The sequence below is a fragment of the Fringilla coelebs genome, assembly GCF_963513975.1.
Source record: "Fringilla coelebs genome assembly, chromosome: 6".
NCBI classification, from domain to species: domain Eukaryota; kingdom Metazoa; phylum Chordata; class Aves; order Passeriformes; family Fringillidae; genus Fringilla; species Fringilla coelebs.
Window position 1 is genome coordinate 61305424 of NC_140034.1, and position 27540 is coordinate 61332963.

Here is a 27540-nt window from a genome sequence, read left to right on the forward strand (position 1 = left end):
GGCTTAGGAATTGTCTGAGGCAGCGCTGACTTGTGCTGTGGGTTGTCTCGGCCCTTTGTACAGCCGTTATCCTGCAAGCTCCGCTTGTCTCAGCCCCCTTGGGTTTTTGCCTGAAGCTGGTGTGTTTTTTGGAAGCAGATCATCATCATGTCATGATATTCAGGCAGATGCCAGCAGGTCGGTGGGAAGCCCTGGTGATGCTCCCTCTGGGCCAGCAGCAGGGAGGGGACAAACTGAGGCTCAGCGAGCAGCGCGCCACAGGCACCGGCAGCTCCTCCAAGGTGCTGTGAGATGCTCTTAGAAAATCCTTCTGGCATCACACCCAGTGCACGCATTCATTCCCTCATTCAGGAGCCTGTCAGCAGGTTTTTGTCTCAGCCTGTGACCCTCCTGAAGACCATACATCTTGTGTTCAAGCCCTGGAATGGGCTGTGACCTTCCCCTCCTCTGAGCGTTGTAGGAATGACCTTTCAGCAGGGTACTTGCTTACGTAGAGGGCTGGCTGGGAAGATTTGGCTGTGCTAGGGCTTTGGTCCACATTGGCCTGAAGGAAAAGAACAAGAGTTCTTTATTCTCAGAAGAGGATTCAGATTTTACTTCTATAGTTCAAAGGTAACCTGTATGCATAAAGTCTTTGAGTGCTTTCAACATGCAGCTCTTTCTCTGTACGTAGCTATTCAAGCTACCAGAGTTGGTGGGGCAATTATTTTTACAGTGCAGGAATATATGAGTGTTTGTTTCAATAATTATTCCTTCTTCGCTATCACTTAAAATAATAAAGTAGAACAAAAGAACAATTACAGACTGAAAAAATTAAATCTTTAAGTGGAATTAAATCTTTATGTGGAAGCATAACTGTTGGGGAAACGACGCCATGTGTGCCTTATGGAAAAGGGTATTTACAGAATTTCAGATGCCAATTTACTGATTTATTGTATTTCTTCAGCAACATACTGAGTGGATACATGAAGCAGCCTTGCCAGTAAAATCATACAAAAGGGGAATTTTCAGATAGCAAAGTGATCACTTTGAGTACAATTCGGTCCATCAAATTTTTTTTTTAAAAAGTTTTAATATCTTTTTACTGGATTATTAAATGATTTAACAATTAGAAAATGGTATTTAAATGCTCGTGGACTCTGGATCCACTGGCTATGGGTTATGCCTGTGGTAATTTCTTGCCTTCTCTCCTGAAGCCAGCAAAGTTCTCTTTATGCAAATCAAAATTTGTGTTTGGAGAAAGGGTGCAAAAAGGGTGGCCTGGGGAATTCCTTCAAAGGTGTTTTAATTCCACATATTTCCCTGGCCTTTATCAGGTGTAGCAGCTTCTGCAGAGCAGAAGGGTGACGAGTGTGGTTCCCACTGATTTCACGGTGATTTCACAGGACCTTGGGCAAGAGCAGGCATGAATCCTCCCACCCACCGCTGAGTATCTTGTCTGGGCTGCTTGCCGGGCAAGGCGCTCCAGGAGAACAGGGGAGCTGTTCCACAGGGCACCCGGGGAATAGCCTGGCATTTACAAAGATCTTTAAGGGCTGTATCTCAAATACGATGGGGCAAACTCTGATATACTCATTATTCTAAACACTCTCCCTGTTCTCTTGTTTATGTTCCCGAAGCCGATCTGCGATGCTCCACCTGTTGAATCATTTTTCAGGCAGAATATTCTTCCCTTTCACTCAGGGCAAGCCTGGTCCTTTCCCACACTAAAGTATAAACCCAGTTTTGCGTGGAAGTCAGCTCGGGCCAAATGCGGATACAACACGACAGCTCCAGAACCTGTGCTTTTAACAGAGCCAGGCTGTCAAAATGGCAAGAAACGCCTTGTCATTCGTAGTTTTGCTTTAAAACGCGCCCGGTGCCCGTAAGCATGTTTCTGGGCTCAGCTTCCCCCAGTTCCCCGCCCCTGTGCTAAACCCCTCCCCGGGCCGGGCCGGGCCGGCCGGGGGTTACCCCCGCCCCGAGGGGAGCCAGGATCCTCCCCCGGCACGGAGGGACCGCCCGGCCCCGGGTCACCCCCGCCCCGAGGGGAGCCAGGATCCTCCCCCGGCACGGAGGGACCGCCCGGCCCCGGGTCACCCCCGCCCCGAGGGGAGCCAGGATCCTCCCCCGGCACGGAGGGACCGCCCGGCCCCGGGTCACCCCCGCCCCGAGGGGAGCCAGGATCCTCCCCCGGCACGGAGGGACCGCCCGGCCCCGCCATGGCCGGGCCCGACCCCGACCCCGCCGGCCGCGCCCGGGGACACGGGCGGGCACCTGCCGCGCCCGGCCATGAGCGGGATGCTGTGGCGCTGGGAGCACAACAACAGCACCATGAAGCTGGTAAGGACCTCGGGACCGCCCGGGACTCCGCTGGCCGAGGGACGATTCCCCTCGCACGGTTCTCTTAGCGAGCAGGGGTGCCTAGGGTGGCGGGGCTGGGGCTGCTCCGATGCGCTCGCCAAGCGGATGGGTTTTGCTATGGAGTGGCAGCCGGATTTGTTACTTCTTAAGTCATATTTTGGGCTCGTTTAGGGCTGCTTGTTGTTTCATCTCTGTAGTTAAGCTCGTTTAAAGCTAAGAACTGAAGCATCAGTTGTGTGTGTAGCTCTCTCCCCTCATCTTCATTTATTTACTGTCTTTCTTCTTGTTTTCTTCTTCCTGGAAGTAATTTTCTCTCTTTCAGTTTTGCTGGAATAATTTTGTCGCCTGGGAGCATTTGGAGTTTTGTTTGCTCAATAGTTTTTGTTTTTAAATTCCCCCCTCCCCTTTCTTCCCCATCCCCTTTTCTTTCTTCTTTCCTGAAAAGTAAAAAAACCCACTGCACACTGTAAGTATGAAGTGTGTGGCTGCTCCATTCCTGCAGCATAAATCAGCTCAGAAAACCCTGAAAACATATATATGCCTGTCTGCTTGAATTACTGTCCGTACCAAGATATAAACTCTGATCAAAACTTAGAGAGACTTCTCATTAGCAGTTTTTTTTTTTAAGCTTTTTGATGTAAAGGATCTCAAGACAGTGGCTGTCTAAGATAGCTTTAAATGTGTTTTCTCCGTCTCTCTGGCAGATTATTTAAACAAAGAAAATTACATTTCTATGCAGTTTTTAGAGGAAAGATTTATTTTTCCTGAGAAATTTATAATAAAGCCGTAGGATTTGCTGCAGGTCTAATCCTTTAGCCTTTTTGTGTGAAAACTCTGGTGAGTCCATGTGGGAGTTAAAAGTTCCCAGCACCTCTTCCTATCAGGCTCTGCAATCAAAGAAATTTATAGCTGGTAGTGTAACAATCTCTGTTTTTACGCACTTTCCTCGCAAGGAATTGGGTGATAAACACGTGTTAGTGAAGGAGTATTCAGCTCTGGATGCAGCAGCAGCCTTTCACGTGGGATCAGATAGTTTGGGATGTTTCACGCATGAGTAGCCCCTGGAATAATGAATTTGCGAGCTGGCGGTGGAAGTTGGCGGCTTTGTGTGGGGGTTGCCCAAGGCTGGTTCCAGCTGAAGCCAAGTATTTTGGGAGGGAGGTTAAAGTGAGCCCTTTCTCTCGCTTTTCATATGCAAAGAGCCCTTTAGGAAGCAGAAAGAGCTTATGTACACAGGTGTATTGCAAAGTCTTCGCGTTTACATTGGCCTTTAAACCCACAAGCAGCAGCGGCACCTGTGAGAACTGAGCTGGGGATTCAAGCAGAGAAAAGGAGATGTGAGAAATCAAGTACTTGGTGGTGTCCAACAAAATCCAAGCGATGCTCAGAGTTGAGAAAAAGTGCTGGGTTTACCCACTCCATGGGCAGGAGGAGAAAAGATAAAATCCTTCACCCCATAGCCCTGCTGCACCCGCATTCCCTGGCAGGCAGCAGACATTTATTTATTGCCCCTGTAATTGGGGAATTACAGAGGTTTGCCTTGTGGGACTGCCTCCTGCCTGGCGTGCTTTGCTGGATGCTGGCTTGGGGGTCCTGCCAGGGTTCTGGCTCAGCTCTGTGCAGAACTCTTCCACAGGCCTTGGTTGGTCTGTCTTGATAAACTGGATCAAAAAAAGACAGCTTAAATATATATAGATATATGTGTGTGTATATATAGTTTATTTTATATTACTATTATATACACATATATACAAAAATATTTATTTTTTTATATTTATAATAGATATTATTATACTTCGACTCACTTAGCTGAGGATTATTATATATATTATGTATTTAAGGATTATTTATATATTATTTATTTAATTATATATATATATATATATAATATTTATATAAATAATCCTCAACTAAATTAGTGTCAAAGTAAATACCTCAGACCTTGCCTTTCTGCTTTCTCTCCTCCTCCTCCTTCCTTTGGTCCACTGAGGTTTCTGTGGAAAAAAGAATGAGAAAATGCTTCCCAGTCATTGCTTAGGGTGAGCTGATTATGGCTACTGTGCCAACAAAAGTCAGACTCGTTCTGCTGAGAGCTTTGGGTGGTGATGGCAGAAATCACTTGGTGGTTGAAATAGTAAGATTCAGAGTGTGGAAACTTAGGGTTTTTTTCAGATTTGTAATAAAGGGCTTTTCAGGCAGGCAGAGATAAATCTATCTGCCTGCTGTTATCACAGAATCTCCAAATATCAGATCCTGCAAGACTTAGACAAGTTCGTAAAAATGGTGATATTGCCATAAGGGTGCAACGTGGAATAAGTATTTAACTCTGCTGAAACTTTGTGTTGGTAGCTCCTTTTCCATAATATTATCCTTGAATAATTTGGGGGGATGGTGGCCTAATTTTTGTCACACACTATACAATCCATTCAGCTGCCATCTTGTCATCTTGAATTAGCTGCAAAATACAAGGTTGCTTTCATCGTTGGTATGTTTCCTGGGCAATCATGTCAGGTTTCTTGCCAGTCTCTCTGGAGCATATTCTTGTTATTACTGGACATTCAGAGGAGTGGCCCGACAGTAACCAAGAGAATTTTCTTGCTGAGTTGACTATGTCCACTTGCTAAGGTATTGCCAACTCATGGGAGAAATAGAATTAATTGTGTAGCTTGTTCCTGTTTATGCTGAGTGACTTGTGCACAGCTGATAAACAAAATAATTTTAACTCAGAGTTCCTTATTCCTGGGTTTTTAAAAACAAATGTTTTATTTTGGTTTTATTTCCATTTTAAATTTGAGACTAACAATATTTCAGGGTAGACTCGCTCCTTCTTTTTGTTTGACTGTTCTGAGTCAGCTTCGCACCTTAATGCAAACACCTTTTTCTGATGTAATCAATACAAGGATCGTTCCCACTCACTATTTTATGGCTTTGAGCATTCACAAGGGGTTGTAAAAAGCATGTGATCCTGTTTCTTTCTGCCAAGTTCAGATTGTCCCGTACAGATCCTACGAGCCCCCAGCCTTGCAGCGTGTGTATACAACGTATACAAATATGAGAATGTTGCAGCCTTTTATAAGGTTTTTCCTGCTACTGCATCAGTAAAAACATGTTAACTAACCTGTCAATATGTTACCGGTAGCAGATAACCTTTCCAGGGTGGGTGTTCCTTTGTGGTTTGGTTGGTTTTGTTAGATTGGGGGTTTTTTGGTGTTTGTTAGGGTTTTTTGGTTTTGTTTTGTTGTTTTGTGTGGTCTTTTTTTGTGTTTGTTCGTTTTTTCAGCTCGTAAGAGACTAATGGATGAAAACCCTATGTATGTGTTCTTAAGATGAAGCATTCTGTGTCCCACATGGTGTAATAAAAGACCCCAGGATAAGCCTGTATTGAAAGATTTGTTTCTTTGAATGGAGTAAAAGAAACTTGACTGAAGAGCCACAGTAATGTCAGCAGAGGTTGTAGCATTTTATTGTGAAATGTACCATAATAGTGTTTCAAAAACAGGTTTTAGATGCACAAAAATTTGAGCTTTTTAGGTTTTTATTTAATGTAGTTTATTTGTAACTTTTGTAGCTTCTGTCTTTTCTCGTTTGAGATCAGACATGGATTATACAGAGCTGGAGAAAACTGAAGGCTGCTCAGCTTTTGCTGTTACCTGTATTGTTTCTGTTTTCAGTTTAAGAAATTTGAATGGTACTTACTATTAAGCAGATATAATTCTTTCATGACTTTTCTCTCCCCATAATTATTTCCTGCTTTGATTTTAAAATGTTGAATAACGTGGGAGGAAAGAAAGGTGCATGTGTTTGCACGAGCACTTTATATTTGTGCTGTAACCTTTGAGCAGGACCAAATTCTCATTTCCACATCTGGGTGTGGATGCCCCTTAGTGTTCCTTTCCTTGCCCTTGCTCCATAGGAGACCCTGAGATCCAAGGGACAGGAAAATTGCTCCTGCTGTAGTCAGGAAGTGCAGGAGGAGATGGGCCATGTCCTTATGGGCTGGGGAAAAAGGAATGACTCCTGCTCTGCACCACCCCGAACATGTGCTGGGGTGAGTGATGCCAGCTGGATCAGCACCTGAGGTTTGCACAAGTTAGCAGGCCCTAAGCTGGGTAAACCACTGGATTTTTAAAACATGTTCATGCAAAAAAAAATGGGGAAAAGAAGTTATTCTTGTAAAACAGTGAGCTAGTTAAACATTTTCTCTGTGAAGAGAGTGTTAAAAAGTTTATGTGTAAAATTTCAGTCCTGGTTTACGTATGACTTCTCCTTCTATTAAACATTTCCCTTTAATTCTCTTATCTCTGTGTGCCTTCTGGGCTGTTGTGGAGCATACAGCAAAGGGGACATACTTATTTGGAAGAAGCACTTCATTCTGGAAGAGATTTTCTACTGCTTAACTTAAAAACCGAGAGAGAAGAATTGACTGAGCTGATAAGAGATTTGCAAAGTTATGATTTGATAGGCCTATTTTTGCTAGCTGACTTAGCAATACTTTTCATTAAGCAAGGGAAAAAATTCCTGCAGGTCCCTAAGCTTTTGCCATCTCTTTTAGTGCTTATAAGCAGTTTATTGGAATGATCACAGCATTATCTTGCAGCTGACTATTGACTTGGTGTTGGAATCAGATCACAGCCTGTTACCCAGCTTTTCCAAGCCAAGAAGTGTAGAACTTCAGCCAGTTGTTAGATGTCTAGATTGAAGGCTTAGTTGCTGGCACTATACAGAGATTAAAATAAATAGTGAAGTATAATTCAGTGTTTCATACGTTAGGATGTGTCTGGAAAAGGCTGTTGCCTGTAATCATCCATTCCCCACACTTCTGTTTAATCACACAGCTAAGGAAATGTTCTTTTGACACAGAAGCCTGTGAGCAGACAGTGTGTTGTTGCAAGAGCACACACCTCTTTTTCCAAGGATCAGTCAGGAAGAAGTCAGGAGAGGACAGCAGAGCTGTGACCTGCAGCATCATAAGGCTGTGCAAAAGGCAGAGCTGTTCCTGACAGGTGTCAGTAGAGATAAGGAGGTGTGAGAGCAGTGAAACCATCAGGAGGAGGGTGAAACTTCACCTAGAATCTAATACACAGTTGTGGTATTATTTACTAAAGATCACTGCAAGGGAAGAAAGGCCTGTTGGGTTGACTATGATAGAGAAAAATCTGTTTTCTTGGCACTCCAGAAAAAAAAAAAAAAAGGACAATGTGGGCATATGAGTATTCTCTGTAAAGACATCAAAATACAGAAGGGTGCTTCTAATCACCACAGCAGGGACTGAAACAGGCTCTCTTTGAAAGAGGGAAGCCTCCACACACCTTCTGGGAGTGACTTGGATCATTTATGACAGCACTTGTATCACACAATTAAATTCCCACATACGAGTACTGTGTGTGTGCATACACGTGCCAGGGACAACCCAGCACAGTGTGTATTTTTCTGTACAATACATAGATATTTAAATATTATAAAAATCTAAATATCTTAAGTTGTATTAGTTATTTAAGGAGTTGATGTCATTACAGAAATCAAAGTACATTGAAAACAAACACATGAAAATTACTTGATGTGCATATTCAGATGTTTATATCTCAAGATAATTAAATGCTGTATTATAGCTGCCTTGTTCCAAACTATGCATGTCATATTTCAATGCAGATATCATTTAAAAAATCTTTACCTAAGGAGTTTCAGAAATGCAAATCTAAAAATATATGTAGATGCTGTGTGTTGCTTGGTTTAGGCTTTCTGAAATATTCCAGATTAATATGTTTGTCTGACTTAATTTAGAATTCAGGTGTAGAGGTTTGAGCCTCATTTAATTCTGCTCTGGGATTATGGCAGTAAACAGACTGAAAAGGAATTTGAGGTGGGTGATCCTTCAAAAAGCATTCCTGTTCTGGTACACGATGCATTTTGGGATTGCAGCTTGATTTTGGTTTATTTACTGATTTCCCTCGTCGGACACTGAGGAATGATTAAAAATTCCATACACTTTTCTAAAAGCCTTACTATTTCTTTTACTCGCCGTTGTATATGGTATTGTGCAGAGTCTTGCTCTGGAGTCATCTTATCCCACACGGGGATAGATGCAGATGATATTTAATAGCAGGTGAGGATGAGGTTTTATTGTTTTAATCGATGGCAGACTTTAGTGTTACAGTGTTCTGACTCGTGTAACAATTTCACTGTTTCCATGAAACCACTTGGTGCTCCTTCTTGGTGGAAAGATGCCCCTGATGCTCCTCCAGCCTCCTCTGCTCTGACTGTCACAGCCTGTTTGTGTGCTTTTGGGGGGATGTTGCCGGCACATCTGCTGGCTGCTCTGTTCCCCCTCCTCCTCCATGTTCTGGGCAAAGAAACTCTTACTGTGAAGTTCAAATAAACAGAACTCTAAGAGTTTTCTTTCACAAGACTTTCTCCTAATTTCCCAGGTCATTTTCTGTACCATTTTTGGTCTGAATTCTTCATTCTTGAATAGAGGTGGCAAGAATGAGATGAGATGTTTCAGGTGAAGTCTTCCCATGGCATTACACACGGCCCAGGGTTTAATGTATCTTTAATTTAGAAATTTTGCGTGTGAGTAAGGATTAAGTCTCTCATGTGACTTGCATTCTTTTATTAGCAAATAGTTCATTATTAGGGCCATCATGGTGAGGCTGTGACTGCTCAGGTGTTTTCTGTGTTACCTTTCTGTCTGAAAAGTCTTACTTCAAATACACTTGTTTATTGTCGGAGTGGATTTGCTTTTTTATTTCAAAATGACGAACATAAATTCCTTATAGATTATCTGTGCAGCTGCTAATTTTATTATAACCATCCTAATCTTGTTGCCTAAGAATCACGACCCTACAGAACTTTTAGGAGGGTGATTTTGGTGGGGAAAGGTTTAACTAGGCTTCTGCACTAAGCAATAGTTGTATACCTCTTTTTTTTTTCATCAGTATCTTTTACAGTGAAGCACTGGAGAGCTTCTAGAGCACTCCTGAGTATCCGGTTTCAAGTGGTGAAGTGGTGTCAGTGTTCTGGCATCTCACCCTTGTGCCCACGCTGGAATGTGATAATGATCACCTGTGAAACAGTTGGGCATTGTAAGGCAATGGATTTTCTCCTCTCTGCTCTGTATTCAGAGATTTGCCATAGGGCTGGTTCCTTTTTTTAAGAAATCTTTGGAGGGTTTTTTGGTGGTTTTTTTTTCCTTTCTTTTCCTTTTTTTTTTTTTTTTGTTTGTTTGTTTGTTTTGTTTTTTGGGGTTTCTTTGATGACCAAAACGCAGGTAAATAATCTGGGATCAGAATTCTACATCAGTGGATTCAGTACAGGGCATGTAAAAAGACCAGCACTTCCAAAGGCTTACCTGACCATGGCTTGGTTCTGGCAGAGACTTCTTTGTTCTGATGCTACTTTGTTCTCTTGTGATACATGCCTTAGTATTCAGAAGGTAGAAGTATTTATTGTTTGATTTTGGTTTAAGACATTGCAGTGGAACATTTACATTAGGAAAGGGTCCACAGTACAGGATACTGGGATTGATGAGGATGAGATGCCTGTGGGGAACAAGTAATCCATTCTGGCCTTCTGTAGAAACATTTTCATGACTAAATACAGATTTAGGAGGCAAATTTATGCCCTTTTGAAAAACTTTATTTAAATTTTGAGTAGATTGCCTAGATTGATATATTGAGATCACAACCAAGTTGTGTGAGGTGTTGCTGAAACTTAAATTGGCAGCTCTTGTTCTGGAGGTGTGTAGTATAAACATGTATAAGAATTATTACCTAAATAAGACAAGGAGTGGGAGGGGTGACAGGCATAGAGAGATTTACTCAGTGCTGAAAAAGTCCTTTTCAAGGAATAGAAGAAAACACACCTGCCAGTCTGGGTACCTTAGTCTCTTGTAAATATGATTTTTTTTCATGTGTCATTTCAACACCCTGTGTTTAAAATATTGCACGTGTTGCCTGGTTGGCTTTTTTCTATGTTGAGAAAGAATAGATGTATTTAATTAGGTTCCTTGTCCTCACATCTACATCCAGTTCTATCTCTGTCCCCATATAACCTGTCCTTAACTGATGGACAGCTCCAGCACAGAATGGCCCTTGTTGCCACGGGAGAAAGCCATCAGGTTTCTCACTTCCTTTAATGCATTTCTGTTGTGTGGTATCTGATTTTTCCATTCTGGAGTCGGCAAGGCTGGAGAAGATGTGTGTGTTCTGGGGGAAGGCATGTGGTGGGTGCTGATGGGAGAAGCTGAAATCGTTGTTTTGGGAGAAGCAAGCATAAAGGTGCTGCTGATTGTTGGGTCGTTTTGGGACCTGTTCTTCTGAGGCCAGGTGATGTCCCCATGAGCTGTGTGCCCTGGGAGACTTTGCTGCCCTGCCCTGGAGATCACATCCTCCCTTGAGCTACTGGGGGTGTAAGGTGACTCCACCAAGCAGGCAACAAATTTCATACAGTCCTGAGTGGGTGCTTGGGAGGCCTTCCTGTAAGATTATACACTTTGTACACAAATAAAAGTACACAGAAATATACTTCAGGTCTCTTTGAGCTAAAGAGAAAATGCTTAATAATAATGCTTAATAATTTAGTTTGTACTCAGAGGTAAAACAGTACCTTTAGTCCAAACTGCATGAAAGCAATAGTTTACTTTTTATGATGCACTTAATGGCTGCCTATTCATCCACAAGCAAATATTTTTGTTTGATAAAATAAAGATCCTTTAATGCAATTTTGAAGGCAGAGCAATTGGCTCTGTGTGTTTAACAATAATGTGAATGGGGCCATGTGTTGGGTTCATTTTGGTGTCAGCTGTTCATTGCTGATCTTTGACTGGTTAATTTAATGTTCTCTGACTTTTGCTCAGCAAGCTTTTTTGTGTTTTTTGCTTTTTTTCTTCTTTGCTGACAAGTGATTGCCGATGAATTGACTGATGAGAGAATAAGGGAGTCTCGAGGTGGTGTAAAGCAGCAGAGAGATACATTTGGGAGCCATGGATCATTTGCTGAACAGAGGAAAGGAGAGAGAAATTTTTAACCTTATGTAAAAGTTACGGTTTATTACTTTGTTAGACATCTGCTTTCCTGATGCTAATTGTGTTTAATCCTGCTTGGGGGTGGAGGCTGGTCTCAGGGCCACTCAATACTTTTACAGGTCTGCCAGTCTTAGCTGCCCTCATGGAAATATCAGGCTGCTAATCTGGTCTTTGGGTTATTTGCTTTTTGATACAAGCATCTGCAGAGAGCTGGGAGAACAAAATGTTGTCAGTGCAAAGCAGGTGTCCATTAAGAATGTGCAAAGCCCTCCCCTAACCCTTATCCCTTATCCAAGCCTTGTCACATCCTAGTTGATATAAAGAGTAAACATAAAGGGCCACACTAAATAGACACAAGTGTTTAAAACACTACAAAACTCATTTAGACCATCAGAATACTTTAATTTGCTATTTACTGCTAGTTATACTAAAAAGAAGGAAAAATGGATAGTGTAGAAATACAGATGCACTGAATACACTTATATTGTCTGTAAATGCTTAGTTCAGAATGTGTTGCTGAGGGCTTACTTTCTGCATTCTTGATTTGAAAAACACTGGACAAACATCAGCGTACAGAACTGCACAGACTTGGTCCCTTAGTCCATGGAGAGGCCTGATTTAGTGTACCAAACAGCAGCAGTATTCCATGCTGTGTTTTATACCACATGGACTCTTGGGGTTTTTTTCACTTGCTTGATTTTGTGCAATCTCAATATCTCAGTATGTAAGATTGCTCATTTTTCAAGTAATCCTGATTTTTACCAGTTACTGCTTAAGCTAGTTAATACTCAAATATTTCTTTGGCCAACTGTGTAGTAGTAGTAGTAGTAGTAGTAGTAAATTTTTCCCTTATGCACTAATAAAATGAGGTTTGAAGACCTCATGCCAAAACATGCATCCTTCAAGTCCTCTAGGAGCTTCTGAATCATAATAAAGAGATCTGTATCTTTTGAAGGCACTACTGTTCCAACTTACTAATATTCTTTACAATGTGTGCTGGGAAATCTTAGTTCCTGGTGCTTCTCTGTGCTCCTCAGAAGCACCTCCTGTGCAACTCTGAGTGAATCTGTGAACTTCTCACATTTTAAAAACGAAATTGTGCTTTGATTTGCTTGGTTTCTTCTTTGGGATCTCTTAGGTGGCGTTGTGGCGAGAGAGGATGAGCTGACAGTAATTCCCCTAAGGATCCATTTTCCCCAACACCTCCTGTAGATATAAATTTGTCCTGTGGAGCAGAGCAGCTGCTGCCTTTGTCAGCTCCAATATAGCTCAGGAAGATGTTTTCTCTTTATTGGCCTTTGTGTCAGAGTCACTCTGATGGGGACAAGCTTGCACTCCCTTGATTTGTGCCTGGAAGTGTCACTCACCGCCTGAAAATGATGTCCATGTTTGAGAGCAATGGAGCTGGCCCAGAACCACTGATTGTCATCTGCCTGGATCTGTCCTCCCGACGTTCCCAGGCTGTCACAGCCTGTGTTCCAGCTCAGGAGAAAACCTGCAGGAGGTATTTGGGAAGGTTATTTGCAGAGATAAAAAATGAGTTTGTAACCTCATAATCATTGTGGGATTGCATAAACAAAATTTTCAACAAAAGTATTGTCATACGTATAAAACAAACACCGCAAAAATGACAGCTCTAGGAAATTCAGTAATAGAATTGTTTTGTTCAAAAAACATCAACAAAACCAGACAAAAAAAACCAAACACTCACAAAAGCAGAAAAACCTCAAACAAACAAACAACCCCAAATCCAAGCAGTGAGCTGCTTTTTCTTTCAGGTTGTTTTAACAGTAGTCCTAATTTTCATTCACGGCTCAACCATTTGCCCACAGCTTAATCAATGTGTTGCAATTTAGCTTTTAGATGATGCTCTTAGCCTGCCTTTTGCAAAAAGTGACCTGTAACCTAAAATCTCAACATAGTGCTACAACAGCTGCTGCAGCTTCTTTTTTTCCTTTTTTTTTTTTTTTACTTATTTCTGAAGTTTTAAGATTAGAGAGCTTGAACTGTAGTTAACAAAGAAGCAGGTAAGTAATTGTATTACTGTAAATAATAGTTGTTCAATCAGGATAACAGGCAGCCAGTCCTGATAGCTTTTTCCTTTTTCCCCCCTCCTAGTATTAGTATCTCTGCGGTTAATTTCTGAATCAACATTTTATATGAGTGCATAATTCACTTTTTTTCCCTTCTTCTTTTTCAAACTGGCAGCATGCTCTTTGTTCTGCATTCCTCCAACCCTTGCTCCAGGCAGAAGAGAATAGCTGATGTAGCTAATGTCCCTAAGCCTTGTGTGTAGGATCTGCCCTTGGAATGATTGCCAGTAAATTGCTCTGATTTTATCTGCAGCTAAGACACTACTCTTATCTGATGTTACTTTAAACCATGCTTACTTTCATGCATAGGTGGGCTTTCATCTACATCCTGTGGGAACATTTGACAGGTCTGTAGCATGGATCAAAATGAATGTTCTCAGCCGAAGGAAAACTGAGCATTTACCAAGTTGGTTTTTTAAAAAAAAAAGTCAAATGTTTAATTTCTGTGGATCCCAGTAAAATGACCACAAGGATTAGTTGCAGGAGTTTATTACCTGTAAATTCCATATAATTTTTCTTCTCACTAAACCTTTTACTCAGCTAATTTTAGCAGCATAAGTTTGCTGGAGTAACACTTTCCTTGGTGTAGGTGTTCAGGCAAAAGCAGGGCTGAATGCACGATATCAAACAGAGAAAGGGACTGTGTAGGTGTGTGTAAAATTACATTTGAATTTGAGTGATGAAGGCCCCAGTGAGGATAGGCTGCTGTCATTGCCTTGTGCTTTCTAAATTTTCCAGAGCTTGCAGGTCTTTTGATCAGCCTCCTTGCTGCCATATCATTCTTCAAGGACTATTAATAATAATAGAAGTATTTCAACCATCTGCATTTTAAAAAGGGATGTATGAAGAAAAATCATAAGGAACTGATAATTGTCTTAGTCTGGTGTAGGTCATGCTGTTTAATGGAAATTCCCATTAAATATCTTTATGTTAAAACTCTTTCTGCTGGAAATAGATGAAGCCTACAGTTGATCTGCCTTGTGACAGTTCTATTAAAGGGCTGTGCTATATATATATCTTTCTGTAGAAAGCTTCAAGAGCAGTGCAAGAATTATTCCTTTTGGTTGAATGATTTTTTTCAGGAAGGTACAGGAGGCCTTTAAGTGGATGATGGCTGTGTGAGCCCAGACAGAGGTGCCCAAATCTCCTGTACCTGTGGGAATTGTGCCTGTACTGTCACTTCCTGATCAAACATAAAATATATTTTTAAATTATTAATTCTGGCCTGCTGTAAGTTTTACTTAACCTTTCTTTTTTTTTTTTTAATGTAAAATGAGGTGTTCAAAGTTCAATATCAGAATTTTTAACAAAACCCTACAGCATTGATTTTAATTACCAGATCAATGAAAGTACAGGCTGGTGTCACTTTAGTGAACCTCTCTAATTAGGAGCATAGGATTTGCCATCACAGATCAGGCCAGTGGTTTTCTGAGTCTATGAGCATCCTGCCTGCAGCAGTGCCCACAAGCTGGCTCTGATGGAAGTAGCATCCCCCCCTCCCTCCTTCCCCAACAAGGCATAAGGTCAGTGGGAAATGAAAAACCAGAATTTTCCTCTTGTATCATGCTGGGAATCATTCTTCATCCCAAAAACAGTGATTTGGTAACCAGGGTCTTGGCCAGACTGCCCGTAAGTGACTTTCAGGGATAAAATTATTAATTGTTTATACAGTGCTAAGCTAAACTTAGGTACAGAGGTTTGCTCCTTCCCATTAGGAGGGATATTTCTTAATTATTTATAAATAAAAAAGTACATCTGATTGAAAAGGTCTTTGGGACACAGACTAAAATGGAGAAGGGGGAACTGAATTTTTTCTCTATAACATCTGTACTCTAGAGCTTTTTTCCTATATTCCCTTAGTCTGCATCATAGCTGGGGACATTGCCTTTCTCTGCCCTTTTAAATCTGATCTAGTGCCAAATGTGTAGCTTTATCTAGTGCCAATTTTCTCCTGTCTAATTGGCATATAGATCATGATACAGAAATCACTCGCAGCCTCCTAAATGGAAGCAGGAGGAACTAAGCTGGAAGCAGGGTCAGCATTGACAATTTAATGCAATTTAGAAAGTTATCAGCCAGTGGGAGATTCAGTTAGATTTCTATCTGTGAAACAGATGGCCAACTGCAAGACCATTGGATTAGGTTTGCTATGTTTGTGGAAATTAATTCAGCACTTTATTTTTTTTGTTTGGGGAAGGAAAAAAGAAACAATTTGTAAGTGCTTAGCAGGAACAATTTATAAAGATGACCTCATTTCCTGTAAAATATGGCAAACCCCTCATGATCCCAGGTATGCAGGAAGCTTTTTTCTGTAGCCTGATTTTTGGGCTGTGTGGCAATATAGTGAATGACATAAAACCAAAATGCTTCCACCTATGTATAGATGGTTGTTAGTATATTCAAATGCAAGAATTTTACCTCAAGATCTCATTAAAAAAACTTTTAGGGCCAGACATCTATGTGGGCTGCATCCTCTCATCTGTATGTTGATACAAATATTTATGAATATTTCATTTTTGTCTACTGAAAAGTGAAACCAGATTTTAGGTTTTTTTAAACTACCTGAAGTTTTCTAAAATATTGGTTGCTTATTTTGATGGCTAGGAGGAAGATAAGCTCTTGGGATAATGTGGCCTTAATGGGAAAACCTAGATCCTTCTTCTTGGTCTTCTTGTGTTTCTTTGGGATAGAGTCTCTGCCACGCAAATTAATGCTCAGCTGTCACAAAATATTTTTCACTATCTTAAAAATGCAGCTTAAAGTAGGTCAGAAGTTGGTCACACGTAGGATTTGTCTAGCCAACTGTCCCATTTCTGACAGTGCCCAGAAGCTGGAGGTGTGTTAGAAATATGGGCAGAATATAAAAAAGTCTTTGGAAAGGTAATTTGGGAAGGCTCCTTCTTGGTCCTCCTAATGCCATCAATAAGCTTTAGAAACAATGGAATTAATATGTTATTCTTTAACTACCACCTTCAGTACTGTTCAGCCCTTCAGCATTCAGAGGAGTTCAATGTGCACTCAGTGACTGAGACCTGAGTATATGCTTGAAGCAATCATGTGGTCAGGTCCTTGCTCAGGTTTGGGTCTTGTTTCCCCCTCTTCCATCTCCAGATTTTGCATTGATCTTGCTTGGCAGATAAAGTGAGGAGTAGGTTGTTTGCCTTCCTACCTCAGCTGCGGTGATTTTTCATCCATGTGTTGGTTGACTTAGTCTTTTTCGAGTGGCATTAGACGCTCTGTTTGTGGGAGAGGAGGATATTTGGCTGGTGACTGCAGTGTTGATGTGGACTGAGCCTACCCAGCCCTGGTTTTGAAGTCTCATTTTTGTCCATCAAGCCCAAGAGGGAATGTTGGCTGGTCCTTCTTGGCTAGAAGAGGGCTAGGATTTGCTGCAAGACCAAGGCCAGTTTCTGTAGTTCCCTAATCCCCACAGCAAACCGATTTTGTTAAAAATTAAGAAAAGCTTTTGCAATGTTTTCTGGCCTCAGTGTTTGGATCAGATAACTTTCATCTTCATACACTGCTAGGAGTTGAAAGGGTTTAGTATCACGTGCCCTAGAAACCAATTTTATTTTTACTTGGAGTGGCTTCGCATCTGTGAAAGTTGTTTTGACGAATTAATCCTCTAAGCAATCAAGAGAAAATGGAGTAGAGGAGTGAGTTCTTAAAATGTTACATGGCAAATCAAGCTCCTTTTCCAGCTCTCTTCAGATTATTATCTCCTGGAATAGTTTCCTTGCCCTTTGTTTCCCAGAGTCCAATCCAGCAGTGATGGTTCATCTGTTCTGATCCCTCCTGCGGCCGTGGCTTTCTGCCCAGAGGAGATGATACTGCAAACACACAGATTTGTGACCCCAGGTGAAAAATACCAATGAAATTACAGCAGCTGTTTGGAGCAGTCTCTCGTATCTTTTCCAAAGAGAGAAAATGAATCTGTCTTTATTAGAAAAGTTTAGAAGACTTGTTTAGTGTCACAAGCCTGGAGTACATGGAGTTTTGGGAGCCGATCACATTGAGTGTTGGGGCTTACAGCAGAAGTTGTAAGGCTGTAGCACCCTGGAGTTAGATCCTTCAGTGGTCAGGGTTTTGGGGGGAACACGTGCAAACTGCCCCCCTTCTCCCACTCAGCCCGTCTGCATTACCAGAGCTGTTGCTCCCGGCACAGTCCTGAGCACATGAGAGCCTCAGCCCTCGGTGCTGTTTGGGTAAAGCAGCTCCTTCATGTCCCAGTGCATCACGTTCTCCTCAAACTCCATCAAAGCCCCTCTGGTCCCCCACCTCCCCAGAACAAACACCCACCTCTGCCACGGTGAGGGGGCTTTGCTGGGGGGAGAGCCGATGTGCAGACACTGTGGCTCCCAGGCTGTTTGCTTTTCATGGAGCAGTTAAAAGAGCCCCATGGATCTGACTCTGGCAGGAGTGTGCCTTTTGAAAAATCAACAGTGGAAATGTCAGACATCTATCCTTCAGCTTGGCAAGAGGGGAGGCGAAGCAGCCGTCGCTTCTCACCTTGGCACCACTGGCTGTGTTATTTTTTTTAATGTACAGAATTCCAGCCAAACATCTTAAAGTGCCAATTCTCTGTATTTTTAAGGAATGCCAGCAACAGTGGTCAGACCATGGAATTGGGGCTGACTTGCACATGGTGGGGTCTTGCCAGAATGGACACACACAACCCTTGCTGCACCGGGTTGTGTGTGTCCATTCCAGGTCTCGTTCAGCCTGATGCTTTTTAGCTTGCATTTGTGATGGATAAAACCTTCAAATATGCTCTGAAGTTCTAAAAAGAGGTGTACCTGGTGGTTTTTGTCATGCAAAATCTTGGGTTTCCTTTTAGAGCATAAATTTCCAGAGATTTTAGGAGCATTTACAGGAAGGGGTTGTCTCTATAGTAGGTAGAAAGCCTCCTGATTGTGTAAAAAACCCCAAACAACCCAAAACAACAACAAAACAGTCAAACAAAACCCCAACAATTTCTTTACTCATTCTTTTAATGCCTGCAGTGTCTAACACAAAAGACCTGCCAAACTTTATTCTTGCTGTAAATAGCTTTGATATGATAAAATATACTGATCCTGTTTTAAATTGATGCCAAACATTGGAACTCACTGTTAGACACAGAGAGAGGGGAGCAGTGGGGGCCGTAAGGGAAGAGCTGCAGGAGGGGTGGGATTTGTAAAGTTTGACTGTGTCAGAAATCTGAGCACTGTGCATGTGTGTCTTCAGCTAAAATTAGCCACCCAAGCTTCACATGCCAGCATATATATAATCATTTAACTGTGGACCCCTTGAGAAGGAAGAGCAAGCTGGACTCTAGCAGATATATTCACGTTAAATATGCCAATAAGTAGTATGACCTTCCAGGTCCCTGTTCGTGGGAGAAGTAAATTTTCCTGTGACCATTATAAAACAGTAAGCAGCTCTTGGCTCCTGAATTATGGCAGTGGTGCTGTTAAACAGTAACTAACTTCAGCCTTAGAAGTGTTATTTTGGTTTTTTTTTTTTTCCTTTTCTTCTGCAGCTTCTTAGAATTTTCTGTGGTTTCTCTTCGGAGTAGATATGTATCACCATTCCAGATAAGCCCTCTTCTGTTGCTGTTTGTGTGTGATAGTAGATGTAAATGGGTATATTTTGTGTATGAGAACTGTGACATTTGAAAATAACTCACTGTGCACTTCAGATGACTTTTTAGAAAACACTGAAAAAAAAAAGGTGCATTTGCTGGTTTTGTTCTGTGAGGTAGATGATAATTTGTTGGTGTGAGATCAGTTCAGTTGGTTCAATGTGACTTGGGGCGGGTTTTGCGATCAGCTCAGCAAACTGAACTCTTTCACTGTGGGATCCCTGAAGGACTCGCTGCAGGTGGGAGTGCAATCTCATTTTATTCAGGACTTCATGGGGGTTTTTTTGCAAGGGGGGATCAGAAAGTGGCCACCTGCTTGGCGTGGTGTGTGTGGCTCCAGCTTGACAGGGATCTGTGTGTGGCAAACGTGGATGGAGAATGGAGCATTGAGGGCGCAGCACAATCACTGTCCTTGCTTCACCTTGGAGGCTGCTCCACAGGAAAATGCTGCTCTGCTGAGAAATATCGAGCCCTCTGTGGAGGCAGCACCTGTCAGTGACAGGGTTCAGAAACTTTACAACTGGGATGAAAAAAAAGGAATTCTCTCTTTGCTCCTCTTTTATATTAAATGTAGTAAAACAGTCAGTGGGGAAAGAGTAGGAAAGGTGCCAGCTGGGCCATTAAAAGCATGATGCTTGGTAAGTATCCACCAAAGATTTGCTCTAAACACACTCAGTGCCTGCTCTGGAGTGTGGACAGTCCAAGGCTCTATTCCTGGAAAGGTTGCAGGCCTACTAAAATTGCCGCATATGCTTGGCTCTGTGTGCTGTGAGTCAGCCCATTGCTTTTGAATAGTAGTCATATGCATGAGAAAAGCCCTTCTCAGTTGGGAATAAGGCTTTAAAGAGAGAGAAATAAGTAGTCTCAGTGGTGTTTAAATTATCCATTTATCTATTTAACTTCCAAAGGCTAATTAATGTACACAAGTGTCCAGTAAGATGTAATATTCAGAATAATATCCCCACCAACTGGGCAGTCATTCAAAGCAGTTGTAACAAACACAGTTGCACATCTGAATAGAATGAGTAGTTTAGTTGAGTTGCCTTAAGAAATTAAAAAAAAAAGAAACAGTTATCTCTGTTTCCTCAGAAATGTGGGAAGTGCAGATAGTTGTAGCTCAGGTCTCAATAGTTGATGATAACTCCAAAAGTTCCAGCACTTCAGGTAATGGAGAGTACTGGCATCATGTTGGATACTAATTAGTAGGTGTGTGTGCGTATGTGTCTGACAGCTATGTTGAGGGGATTGCAAATCATAGAACCAGAGAGTGGTTTGGGTTGGAAGGGACCTTAGAGATTATCTCATTCCACCCCCTGCTATGGGCAGGGACACTTGCCACTAGACCAGGTCACTCAAAGCCCCATCCAGCCTGTTCTCCATAGGTGACATTCCAGGAAGGTAATTCTGCTATCTCACCTGTCTGCTGAAAGGAATTCAACCCATCACTGCCTCAGACTTGGAGTTTCCCGTGGTTTCCTCCCTTTATTAGCTGCCTTTGATGCCAAGGTGCTTGGTAGGATTGAGTAAACAAAGCTCCAGCCCTCCATCCTGGCTTTCCAGATATTTCCAGCATCTTGGACCAGGGAGGAGAAGTGGTTCAGTCCTTGCCTCATGTGTCCTTTCCTTCTGGGCTTGGACAATGTGCTGTCCTCGTACCCTCAGCTGTATCCTAAAAGGAAAGGAGCAGACAGAACTCTTTGCTCAAAGCCCACTAACACCTTAAAGTTATCACAGAGAAATGGGGTCACACATTATTCATCCTGTGTCCTGCTTTTAAAGCATTTGTTTTGTTTTGTTTTGTTTTGTTTTGTTTTGCAAAAAAAAAAAACTTATATTGGGGAAAAAAACATGACCTGGTATTTTTGGATGGCAGTGCAAAGTTTAATTCCTTCTGGAGGAGTCAGCATTACCCTTTTAGTGGGATTTGTGTCTTGGTACAGATGTACAGATAGAGACTTCTACAGGGTTTAAGAAGCATTTAGGGACAACTAAGGCCAAAAATTATAAGAAAACTTTGAAAAAAGATGTGTGTACAAGTTTAACACATGCTGTTAAACTTGACTTTCATTTTTAAATTTTTTTTTTACCATTTGCTTCCTTGTTGTCCTTTTGCCAATAACTCAGCAAAATATTGTCAGTGTCATAATCTCTATGCACTTTCCATTATTCTTCCTGTGCTTCCTTGGAGCCAGAGACACTTCAGAGGGATGAGTTTTTCAGCTAAACCTTTGGCCCCAGCTGTTTAGCTCTGGGCTTTGCAGTGTGATATCTGTTAATGAGATCACTGTATTGGACTGCATGCATGGATCAGCATGAGACTGCAGTTAGTGTTGCCAGTCAAAAATTGGGATTTTATGACTCCACATGTGCAACCCCCGTGACACTGGGCAGCAGTGAGTATCTCACGGGCTTTTCCAAAACCCCGCAGTGTTGTAAGGACTACAGGCATTCCCCTTTGGGTCATCTCAGTGTGTTGTGGCTATTTTTAGGTTTTGGGGTGGTTTTTGTTTTCCCTGTGAAGGTCAGCAGGCAGTGTGGTTTGGTTAGCAGCAGCACAGGCACTGCATTGTGGTGGAATGGGAGCTCATCGGTGTGACTAACCCTGCTATTCAATCATGAAAAAAGCCTTGCTCTGCTCTAATTATGCTGCATGATGTCAAAAAGATATTCTTCAGCTGTTACCAGATTCATGAGAGCCTGATTCTTGATAATTATTGGGAGAGAACAATCGGAGTCTGATTAGTTCAGAACTGACATGGTAAGGGAAGGAGAGAAAGATGTGAAAATTTGCTTGGGCATTGATTATAATTAGATTTGTGTGTGTGTGTGGAAATGAGAAACAAGGAAGAGATGCAGGCATATTTTCTACTTGCATGAAAGAGAGACATTCTTTTCAAGCAGTTTCATGTGAATCCTTTGCTTTTCATGAGTGTATTTCAGAATACTGACTCACAGGCAAAAACATCAGGTACTTTCCATTTAAAGGAGACCCTGGAGTACTGATAATACCTGGCACCTTAACCTAATTGCAGTCCCAGGGATATACTGGGTCTCTAAAGGATCTTCCTGGATTCATTGCTCCCATGACTTTATTCATGCTTTGTGTCCTGGCCTTGCTGGTCAGTTCTGCTCCTCAGCCTTCTTCAGGTGCTTGGGGGCGGGCTCGAACAACCGAGCAGTTCTGCAGAAGGTGCCTTTTGTGCTGATTCAGTGTTCAGGTACAGGGCAGGTGGGCTCAGCTGTGCTGGGCTGTGGTGCATGTGCTCCCTCAGCACAGCCAGAAATGCTGCAGGAGCCTCGGAGTGCCAGAGAATTCAGAGGTCTCCTGGCTGGAAAGCAAGGTTCTCCTCTCATCTGAAATGTGCCTTAAAAAGAAGCAGGTGTGAGGCTAAGGAAAGGACAGCAGGGAGAAACCCCACTAAATTTCAAAATTCTTCAGTCTTGTTGATGGAAGACAGTGTTCAGGCCTTTTTCTTTACAGACAGATTTCAAAATCTTTAGAATATGGATTCTTTTTCCCCCCAAACCTCAGTGGTTTTTTGCACTACACTTTAGTGTTTTAGCTATGACTCATTATGTACTGAATATTTCCAAAATTGATACTTAACTGTAATGCTCTTATTTCAAATCTGGTGGATCAAAGGGGCAGAGAAAAAGTGAGAAGAAAAAGATCTTTCGCATAAGTTTTTCATTTGTTCCCAGGAAATTGGATTCCTAAGATCATACACTGCAGAGGGAAAAAAAGCTACCAAACAGCTGAGTCCACCTTCAACAAAAGCCGGGACTTAGACCCGAGTTAAACATTAACCTGCCTTGCACACAAAGGCATTATCACCGTGCTTGTGGTGATAAAGCCCAAATCACCACGTTCACTTGGCTTCTGTAACCAAAGCAAAGAGGCTGCCTCCAGGGATTTTCATACTGTGTGAAATCACTGGACAGTTTTAAAAGGTTTGTTATGCACACCATACTGGTGTGTGTAATAAGGCAATATCTCCTGGGTTGTACTGGGTTGATTATTTCATATCACAAGATTTGTATATTTTTAATGAGACAAGTGTTCAGGTAATTTTCGCATGAAAATTCAAACATGTGACTTCATAACTGTTTGCTGAAAATACCTGAGGAACACTCATAATTGGTGTGCAGAGATAGGGAAATGGAAAGTTTCTCAGCAGTGTTTTCTTACTTCTTATATTATTGTTTTTCCAATTATTTGCCTGGTTTTGAACATTTGAAAACACTGTGTGCTTTGAAATGTATTTCATGTGTCTAGAAATAGCAGCCATTGTGCAATTTTTATTTTTTTCACTTGTTTGTATGGAAAAGGAAAAGAAACGTTAGAAATCTATTTGTGTAGTACATTACAAAGATTTGTAACAAACAGGTTTCAAAAACATCCTGGAAAGTTTCAATTATTAGCTTAATATATACCATAAAAATCAGTGGTGACCACGAGGAGCTACTACAATAAGCCTGGGTAATACTGTGTGCCTAGGAGTGCTTCAGAGATTGTAAATCTCTAGCCCAGGCAGTTAAAAAATAATAATTTGCATGTTAGACATATTGCAGAACAATGTTGTGTGATAACATTTTTAAGAGAAACGCAGGTTTATTTTATCCGTATTTTCCTGTGAAATACTCTCCTAATCAACTAGTGGAATGAAATAATATTCCACACCCTTAAAAATACCCCAGGAACAAAGAGTTCCTCCATACTGGTGTGCATTTCATAATAAGCATAGAAGCTCTGCTTGTAGCAGGCTGACTTCAGTACCCAAAGTGGGGTTTACAAGAATAATTTGCTATCAGAGGGAATTTCTTTATGTGTTATCATAGGCAGTGAATCAGGCAGCAGGTATTTGGGGTTTTTCAAGATGTCTCCTTTAGCAGGAGGAATTAAGGAAGTTCAGGGGTTTCTTTGACATGCAGTTCTGTTTGAATATATGAATATAAGAATATAATGAATATAAGATCTGGTGTTCCTGGGTGCAACAGGAATTAGGGCAGTAGGAAGCAGGTACAGGATAGCAGTTTTGCAATGTCAGCCAAGCATTCTCATCCTGTTATTTGACTTAAAAATCAATCCTAACCAGCTCTCAAGGTCTTGCTGTGATTTTAGGCTCTGCCAGGAGGGGTCTACTCCTGTTTTAACTGTAGAGCTGATCCAAGGATTTATCTGCCTGCATGATGATCTGCAGCATGGAAATGATCCAGGATGGAACTGATGCATTGAAGTATAATCTTAACTTTTCTGAAAGTCCTTCAGTGATAAATTAGGACATTGATTGCAGCCCTCCCATTAAAGGAAACATGGTTCTTGTGTTTGATAAGCTCCTTGTCAGCTGAATTGAAGGGATGGTGGGGGTGGACCCTTGCACTTGCAAAGTAAATGGTTTATAACCTGTTTCCTCGTATGTCTTCACTCCTAGATAAGAAAGCTAAAACCATGTGGCAGAAAAGTAGGTTAAGTCAACCCCCAGTTCCTTGAAGTCGTTGAATCTTTTGAAATATTTTCCTGTTATGGAAAATGTTTTCTTCTAAAAGGAGCTAAGGAACACAATGTCTGGTTTGTGCAGCGTGGGTTTTTTGCCCCTTTTCTTATTCAGCTGGAGAAATCACTCATGTGTACTCAGCCTTTATTTCATTGAGATGTTTTTCAGCTCTGAGGCTTTTTTTTCATGGGGGTGTTCCAGCATTTTTTTCTCTTCAAGCCGTGACACTGTTGGCATAGGAAATGCACATCCTGCTGCTCTGAAGGGGAAAGTAAAGGATAAATGGTGGAAAATAGGGGCATATCTTTCAGATATTAAATGATTTGTTCATGGCTGCTACCAGATGTGTTTTACAGGTTTAAAAAAACCACAAATTAGGAGTTTATAACAAAAACTAGACTATAGTCTATGAAGACTATAACAAAAACCTCTGTTCTTCATTGTATCACATTAACATTGAATCAGCAAGTGCAAGAGGAGTATGAAATTACAATCCTTGTATTACATCCAGGTTTGCTCTGTCTTGTGGCAAATACTTGCCCCCTAGACTTGATAGCTGGTTTTTGATTCCCATGAGAGAGGACATCATCACCACACTGGAAATGTGTTGTGGTGTTGGGTCCCCAGGACGAGGTGAGAGATGACAATTTGACTCCATGCTCTCAGAAGGCTGATTTATTATTTTAATATATTATATGAAAAGAAAATTATACACTAAAACTGTACTAAAGAAAGAGAAAGGATACATCAGAAGGGTAAAACAAGAATGATAATAAAAACCTGTGACAGACTCAGAGAGTCTGACACAGCGGGTTGTGATTGGTCATTAATTAAAAACAATTCAAATGCTGGGTAAACAATTCTCCAAATCACATTCCAAAGCAGAAAAACAGGGAGGAGCTGAAGCTTCTCAGGAGGCAAAATCCTGGCAAAGGGATTTTTCATAAAATATCACGGTGACAGAAATGCAAGGAACAGTGTTATTTAATTCATAAGCAGAAATTCATAATGAAGTAATTCAGCTTCTTTTTGATAACCTGGCATGAAAAGTTTTTATAGGTTTTCTGGAGATCTTGAATAAATTGTGCTGGCATATGATGAGCAGTACTTAATGCAAATTAAAGAGATTTTGGCTGCTTGGTGTGGTTAGTTTTCAGGTAATATGTCTTGAAATAAATTTCAACAGCTGGAAGTTTCAATAATAAATTAAAAGTGATTTAATGGGCCTGTTTAACCTGTGAGATGGAATTTATTAAAATTGGTGGATATTTAGGACCTTTAAAGGTTTCTTTGGTAATACAGTGAAGGAGTTTCCTCACAATGAAACTGCTCTGTGGCTAATATCTACCAGAAGCGATTTTGGGAAAAGAACCTTTAAAACTTTCTCTATAACAGCTATGTAGAAAAAATGCCAAAGTGGAAAAAAAAAAAAAAACCCACCAAAAACAAAACAAAACAAAAAAAACTTGGGTGGAAATTGAAATCTCTTTTGCACACTCACTGCTGCTATAGAATATTCCACTGGCCTCCTGATGGTCCATTCAAGCTGTAACATGTCCAGGAGCTCACTGTCGTCTTACTTGGGCTTTGATGAATAGAAAAATCCATACTACAGTAAGCTGAACACTGGATCTGCACAAAGCCTTGAATTTTAATGCTGTTTACTTGTTTGGAAGAGGGGAAAGAAAAAGGCAGTGGTCTGAAACCAGCCTTTTGGATACTAGCAGAAACAAGGACTTCTCATTTTTTCAGGTAGAGTAACAGTTTGTTTTTGTTTCTCTGTCTCCTAACAGATTTATACGGATTGGGCTAATCACTATCTAGCAAAATCTGGTCACAAGAGATTGATAAAAGATCTACAGCAAGATGTGACTGATGGAGTCCTGCTAGCTGAAATAATCCAGGTTGTAGGTGAGTGACTTTGTGTTTGTGCCAGGTATCCACCAGCTCGGTCAGACAATCCCTGTTTTTATCTTCTACACTAACACAGGGTGCGTGGGGGGCTACCCATCAAACTGCATGGAATTATGTAGATCATTTTCCTTCAGAGGCTTTGGTAATTAATTTGAAAAAGCCTTGTCTTATAGTGGAAAAATATTGGATGTTGCTGATGAGATCTCCTGACACGGCAGCATTACTCCACATGGCTGAATGTTAGAAAAAACAACTCATGAGATATTTTTTTTTTCTGCTGGGATGCTGTTAGCCCTCACTATTTCTAATACCTCTTGTTTACTGGTCTGAATATAATTCACAGTGATACTGCCTCCTGTGTTGAATCTCCTGCCTCCCGTTGGATTTGGGAGATCCATATATTCAGCTGGGAAAGGAGAAAGGGTGTAATTTTTGTGTGGCAGAAAAAGAAATGTTTCATAACGAGTTTTCAGATGAGGGGAATCACTTACCATTAGGACAAATCTCAAGTGCAGGCTCAGTCATTCTATCCAAAGCCTTTAGTTCCTTAAATTAGTGTTTTAATGCTCGTGGATAATGAAAGTTCTGGACAATTTTCTCCGTGCAGAGCTGCATATTGTCCCTCTTCCCTTGGGCCTGGATCCTTCATTAGTTCCTTCAGAGGCTCATCCATCTGGTGCTGGGGATGCCACAAAACACATGCATGGGCCAATGGAGATGGATGGAATGGGAAAGCCTGCTAATGGGAATTAGGACAACCATTGTTAGGAGCAAACTGACAGATTTGAGATGCAAATTAGGCAATGGAGGAACAGGACATCAGTGCATGCATATTTATTGTGTGTGTTTGAGGCGCTGTAAGGGAGCTGCTTCTGGGTTTGAAGTAGGGATCTGCAAGCCCTGTTCTGGGATGACACTGTGAAACAACTTCCAGTGATTCTGCTGCGATGTGTTGAAAAAGATTTTGTCCCTCTGCTGTAGAGCAGCACTATATCTCAGTAGCATTGTAGACCTGCCCCTGCAGTTACAGAGGTGTAAAAATAGGCCATG

At 41.4% G+C, this 27540-nt stretch overlaps 1 protein-coding gene across 2 annotated transcripts in view; it reads left to right on the plus strand.

The window, feature by feature from the left end:
- Window positions 1-27540, plus strand: part of NAV2 (neuron navigator 2) — a 204755-nt gene that overhangs the window by 28969 nt on the left and 148246 nt on the right. For both annotated transcript variants that reach the window (XM_084208443.1, XM_084208444.1), the window contains exon 2: window positions 26370-26487. In XM_084208443.1, the coding sequence (XP_084064569.1) occupies window positions 26370-26487 (118 nt within the window). The remainder of the gene's footprint in view (window positions 1-26369; window positions 26488-27540) is intronic.